Raw genomic sequence first — 7,149 nt, forward strand, 5'->3', positions numbered from 1 at the left:
ACCGGGAGTGTCAGTGCTTTCCTCCCACCGCCAGATGGCAGCACTGGGGCTGTCACTGCTCTCCTCCCATCGGCAGGTGGCAGTAGCGGGGGTGTCACTGCGCTCCTCCTAGCGCCAGGGGGCAGCAGCGGGAATGTCATTGCTCTCTTCCCAAGCGCCAGGGGGCAGCACTGGATATTTCATTGTTCTCCTCCCACCGCGAGGGGGCAGCACGGGGACAGTCACTGCTCTCCTCCCACCGCCAGGCTGCAGCACCGGGACCGTCACTGCTCTCCTCCCATCGCCAGGTGGCAGCACCGGGAGTGTTGCTGCGCTCCTCCTACTACCAGGGGGCAGCACCGGGTCTGTCCCTGTCTCTGTCTCTGCTCTCCTCCGACCGCCAGGTGGTGATATCGTGAGTGTCACTGCTCTCCTCCCACCGCCAGGAGGCAGCACCGGAAGTGTCACTGCTCTCCTCCCACCACCAGGAGGCAGCACCGGGAGTGTCACTGCTCTCCTCCCACCGCCAGGAGGCAGCACCGGAAGTGTCACTGCTCTCCTCCCACCACCAGGAGGCAGCACCGGGAGTGTCACTGCTCTCCTCCCACCGCCAGGAGGCAGCACCGGAAGTGTCACTGCTCTCCTCCCACCACCAGGAGGCAGCACCGGGAGTGTCACTGCTCTCCTCCCACCGCCAGGCGCCGCTGTGTTGGGGCCTCGGGCCTCAGGCTGAGCCGGGTCCGGCGGCAGTGACGGGGTCTCCGCGATCTGCTCTCCGCCGCCGCCGCCGCCATGGAGCTGAAGCCGTTCGAGCGGCACCTGGAGTCGGTCAGCTCCGAGTTCGGCTGCAGTGAGTCGGGCTGCGCGGACCCCGAGGCCGGGGACTCGGTTCTGAGTGAGGCCGGGGGCGAGGTTCACTACATCCCGGTGAAGATCCTGGGCAGAGGCGCCTTCGGGGAGGCCACATTGTACCGGCGGACAGAGGTAACCATAACTAGCATAACCAGCAACACCACCATAACCAGCAACACCACCATAACCAGCAACACTGTCCTAACCACCATAACCAGCAACACCACCATAACCAGCAACACCACCATAACCAGCAACACTGTCCTAACCACCATAACCAGCAACACCACCATAACCAGCAACACCACCATAACCAGCAACACTGCCATAACCAGCAACACCGCCATAACCAGCAACACTGTCCTAACCACCATAACCAGCAACACTGTCCTAACCACCATAACCAGCAACACCACCATAACCAGCAACACCACCATAACCAGCAACACCACCGTAACCAGCAACACTGTCCTAACCACCATAACCAGCAACACCACCATAACCAGCAACACCACCGTAACCAGCAACACTGTCCTAACCACCATAACCAGCAACACTGCCATAACCAGCAACACTGTCCTAACCACCATAACCAGCAACACTGCCATAACCAGCAACACTGTCCTAACCACCATAACCAGCAACACCACCATAACCAGCAACACCACCATAACCAGCAACACTGCCATAACCAGCAACACCGCCATAACCAGCAACACTGTCCTAACCACCATAACCAGCAACACCACCATAACCAGCAACACTGCCATAACCAGCAACACCACCATAACCAGCAACACTGCCATAACCAGCAAAACCACCATAACCAGCAACACTGTCCTAACCACCATAACCAGCAACACTGCCATAACCAGCAACACCACCATAACCAGCAACACCACCATAACCAGCAACACTGTCCTAACCACCATAACCAGCAACACTGCCATAACCAGCAACACCACCATAACCAGCAACACTGCCATAACCAGCAAAACCACCATAACCAGCAACACTGTCCTAACCACCATAACCAGCAACACTGCCATAACCAGCAACACCACCATAACCAGCAACACTGCCATAACCAGCAAAACCACCATAACCAGCAACACTGCCATAACCAGCAACACCACCATAACCAGCAACACTGCCATAACCAGCAAAACCACCATAACCAGCAACACTGTCCTAACCACCATAACCAGCAACACTGCCATAACCAGCAACACCACCATAACCAGCAACACTGCCATAACCAGCAAAACCACCATAACCAGCAACACTGCCATAACCAGCAACACCACCATAACCAGCAACACTGCCATAACCAGCAAAACCACCATAACCAGCAACACTGTCCTAACCACCATAACCAGCAACACTGCCATAACCAGCAAAACCACCATAACCAGCAAAACCACCATAACCAGCAACACCACCATAACCAGCAAAACCACCGTAACCAGCAACACTGCCATAACCAGCAAAACCACCATAACCAGCAACACCACCATAACCAGCAAAACCACCGTAACCAGCAACACTGTCCTAACCAGCATAACCAGCAAAACCACCATAACCAGCAACACCACCATAACCAGCAAAACCACCATAACCAGCAACAACACCATAACCAGCAAAACCACCATAACCAGCAACAACACCATAACCAGTAAAACCACCGTAACCAGCAACACTGCCATAACCAGCAACACCACCATAACCAGCAACACTGCCATAACCAGCAACACCACCATAACCAGCAATACTGTCCTAACCAGCATAACCAGCAACACCACCGTAACCAGCAACACCACCATAACCAGCAACACTGCCATAACCAGCAACACCACCGTAACCAGCAACACTGCCATAACCAGCAACACCATCATAACCAGCAAAACCACCATAACCAGCAACACCACCATAACCAGCAACACTGTCCTAACCATCATAACCAGCAACACCATCATAACCAGCAACACTGCCATAACCAGCAACACCATCCTAACCATCATAACCAGCAACACCACCATAACTGGCAACACCACCATAACCAGCAACACCACCGTAACCAGCAACACCACCGTAACCAGCAACACCGTCCTAACCAGCATAACCGGCAACACCACCATAACCAGCAACACTGCCATGACCAGCAACACCGGCATAACCAGCAACACCACCGTAACCAGCAACACCGGCATAACCAGCAACAACGCCATAACCAGGAACAGCGCCATAACCAGCATTATCAGCAACACCATCATAACCAGGAACACCGCCATAACCAGCAACACCGCCATAACCAGCAACACTGGCATAACCAACAACACCACCATAACCAGCATAATCAACAACATCATCATAACCGACACTGCCATAACCAACAACACTGCCATAACAAGCAACACCACCATAAACAGTAGCACTACCACAACCAGCACAACCAGCAACACTACCATAACCAGCAGCACTACCATAACCACTCCAGGCTGGCGTTTATACTCTAACCCGGTAACCGGCTCAGTTCAGTTTGTGATGGGCATTGGAGCAAAGTGAAAATCATCAGATTCATGACTTTACCTCATTAACAACAGCAACTTTACCTCAAATCACTCCCTCAGTACTGACCCTCCGACATTGCGACACTACCTCGGTACTGACCCTCTGACAGTGCAGCACTCCCTCAGTACTGACCCTCCGACAGTGCAGCACTCCCTCAGTACTGACCCTCCGACATTGCGACACTACCTCGGTACTGACCCTCTGACAGTGCAGCACTCCCTCAGTACTGACCCTCCGACAGTGCAGCACTCCCTCAGTACTGACCCTCTGACAGTGCAGCACTCCCTCAGTACTGACCCTCCGACAGTGCAGCACTCCCTCAGTACTGACCCTCTGACAGTGCAGCACTCCCTCAGTACTGACCCTCCGACAGTGCAGCACTCCCTCAGTACTGACCCTCCGACATTGCGACACTACCTCGGTACTGACCCTCTGACAGTGCAGCACTCCCTCAGTACTGAGCTTCTGACAGAGCTGCACTCCCTCAGTACTGACCCTCCGACATTGCGACACTACCTCGGTACTGACCCTCTGACAGTGCAGCACTCCCTCAGTACTGACCCTCCGACATTGCGACACTACCTCGGTACTGACCCTCTGACAGTGCGGCACACCCTCAGTACTGACCCTCCGACATTGTGACACTACCTCGGTACTGACCCTCTGACAGTGCGGCACTCCCTCAGTACTGACCCTCCGACATTGCGACACTACCTCGGTACTGACCCTCTGACAGTGCAGCACTCCCTCAGTACTGACCCTCCGACATTGCGACACTACCTCGGTACTGACCCTCTGACAGTGCAGCACTCCCTCAGTACTGACCCTCCGACCTTGCGACACTACCTCGGTACTGACCCTCTGACAGTGCGGCACACCCTCAGTACTGACCCTCCGACATTGCGACACTACCTCGGTACTGACCCTCTGACAGTGCAGCACTCCCTCAGTACTGACCCTCCGACATTGCGACACTACCTCGGTACTGACCCTCTGACAGTGCAGCACTCCCTCAGTACTGACCCTCCGACATTGTGACACTACCTCGGTACTGACCCTCTGACAGTGCAGCACTCCCTCAGTACTGACCGTCCGACATTGCGATACTACCTCGGTACTGACCCTCTGACAGTGCGGCACACCCTCAGTACTGACCCTCCGACATTGCGACACTACCTCGGTACTGACCCTCTGACAGTGCAGCACTCCCTCAGTACTGACCCTCCGACATTGTGACACTACCTCGGTACTGACCCTCTGACAGTGCGGCACACCCTCAGTACTGACCCTCCGACATTGCGACACTACCTCGGTACTGACCCTCTGACAGTGCAGCACTCCCTCAGTACTGACCCTCCGACATTGCGACACTACCTCGGTACTGACCCTCTGACAGTGCAGCACTCCCTCAGTACTGACCCTCCGACATTGCGACACTACCTCGGTACTGACCCTCTGACAGTGCGGCACACCCTCAGTACTGACCCTCCGACAGTCCAGCACTCCCTCAGTACTGACCCTCTGACAGTGCGGTGCTTCCTCAGCACTGACCCTCTGACAGTGTAACGCTCCCTCAGCGCTGACCCATGACAGTGCAGCACTTCCTCAGTATTGACCCTCCGACAGTGCGGCACTCCCTCAGTACTGACCCTCTGACAGTGCGGCACTCCCTCAGTACTGACCCTCCGACAGTGCGGCGTTTCCTCAGCGCTGACCCTCCGACAGTGTAAAGCTCCCTCAGTACTGACCCTCTGACAGTGCGGCACTCCCTCAGTACTGACCCTCCGACAGTGCGGCACTCCCTCAGTACTGACCCTCCGACAGTGCAGCACTCCCTCAGTACTGACCCTCCGACAGTGCGGCGATCCCTCAGCATTGACCCTCTGACAGTGCAGCACTCCCTCAGTACTGACCCTCCGACAGTGCAGCACTCCCTCAGTACTGACCCTCCGACAGTGTAAAGCTCCCTCAGCACTGACCCATGACAGTGCAGCACTCCCTCAGTACTGACCCTCCGACAGTGCAGCACTCACTCAGTACTGACCCTCCGACAGTGCAGCACTCCCTCAGTACTGACCCTCCGACAGTGTAAAGCTCCCTCAGCACTGACCCATGACAGTGCAGCACTCCCTCAGTACTGACCCTCTGACAGTGCGGTGCTTCCTCAGCACTGACCCTCCAACAGTATAACACTTCCTCAGTATTGACCCTCCGACAGTGTAATGCTCCCTCAGTACTGACCGTCTGATAGTGTAAAGCTCCCTCAGCACTGACCCTCTGACAGTGCGGCACTCCCTCAGTACTGACCCTCCAACAGTGCGGCGTTTCCTCAGCGCTGACCCTCTGACAGTGTAACGCTCCCTCAGCGCTGACCCTCCGACAGTGTAAAGCTCCCTCAGCACTGACCCTCTGACAGTGCGGCACTCCCTCAGCACTGACCCTCCGACAGTGCGGCACTCCCTCAGTACTGACCCTCCGACAGTGCAGCACTCCCTCAGTACTGACCCTCCGACAGTGCGGCGATCCCTCAGCACTGACCCTCTGACAGTGCAGCACTCCCTCAGTACTGACCCTCCGACAGTGCGGCACTCCCTCAGTACTGACCCTCCGACAGTGCAGCACTCCCTCAGTACTGACCCTCCGACAGTGCAGCACTCCCTCAGTACTGACCCTCCGACAGTGCGGCGATCCCTCAGCACTGACCCTCTGACAGTGCAGCACTCCCTCAGTACTGACCCTCCGACAGTGCAGCACTCCCTCAGTACTGACCCTCCGACAGTGCAGCACTCCCTCAGTACTGACCCTCTGACAGTGTAACGCTCCCTATTGTCCAGGTCTTGCTGCATTTGGACATGGACTGCTTCAGTATCTTGTTGTCACCAGCCTCCTGTACTGCAGTGAGACCTGGACTGTATTTCAGAGACACATAAGAGCGCTGGAGAAATTCCATCAGCAATGCCTCTGTCACATTCAATGGGAGGACCATCAAGCAAACGCTAGTGTCCTCCTTAAAGCCAGTTCCACAAGCATTCAGGGAAAACTCCTGCAAAATCAACTTCAATGGACTGGACACTCAAAAACACTCTCCCCAGACAGGCCCTGTTTTCTCAACTCTCAAATAGTCCATGTTCCAGGGGAGAACAAATAAAGCACTTCAAAGGCACTCTGAAGCTCTCCTTGAAGCGCTGCAGCATTGGCATTAATGACTGGGAGGAGCTTGTTACCGATTGTTCAGACTCCATCAGGCTTTGAGTCCCGGTGTCTGATGGTGAGGCAGAGCAGCGGCGGAGAAGGAAAGAAAAGGAACAAATCCTGAGGTACAGATCCCACTACCTCGTGGGACGTCCTACCCCATATGCCCAAAGATGTTTGAGTTGAGAATCGGCCTGGTTAGTCACGTGAAGATCCACCCGCAGAAACCTGGGACCCTGATTAGGCGTTGTCATCGAATCGAGGGACAGCTGACCATGACAATGCTTTGGTACCTCAGGAGTCGCGAATGGCACTGAACACTGCAATCACCAGTGAACTCCTGACCTTAGGATGGAGGGAAGGTCATTGACGAAGCAGCTGAAGATGGTTGGGACAAGGACACTATCCTGAGGAACTCCTGCAGTGATGTCCTGGAGCTGAGATGACTGACCTCCAAAAACCACGACTATCTTCCTTTGTGCTAGGTATGACTCCAACCAGCAGAGAGTTTTCCCCTGATTCCCTTTGACTCCAGTTTTGTTGGGGCTCCTCGAT

General features: G+C 55.2%; 1 protein-coding gene across 1 annotated transcript in view; it reads left to right on the top strand.

The window, feature by feature from the left end:
- Positions 1 to 695: 695 nt before the first annotated feature.
- The window catches only part of LOC121292527 (serine/threonine-protein kinase Nek9), a 92,437-nt gene continuing 85,983 nt past the window's right edge, over positions 696 to 7,149 (top strand). The window contains exon 1 of the mRNA XM_041214619.1: positions 696 to 963. Coding sequence (XP_041070553.1) covers positions 772 to 963 — 192 coding nt within the window. The 5' untranslated portion in view covers positions 696 to 771. The remainder of the gene's footprint in view (positions 964 to 7,149) is intronic.

The sequence above is a fragment of the Carcharodon carcharias genome, chromosome 20 (genome assembly GCF_017639515.1).
Source record: "Carcharodon carcharias isolate sCarCar2 chromosome 20, sCarCar2.pri, whole genome shotgun sequence".
Taxonomy (NCBI): Eukaryota; Metazoa; Chordata; class Chondrichthyes; order Lamniformes; family Lamnidae; genus Carcharodon; species Carcharodon carcharias.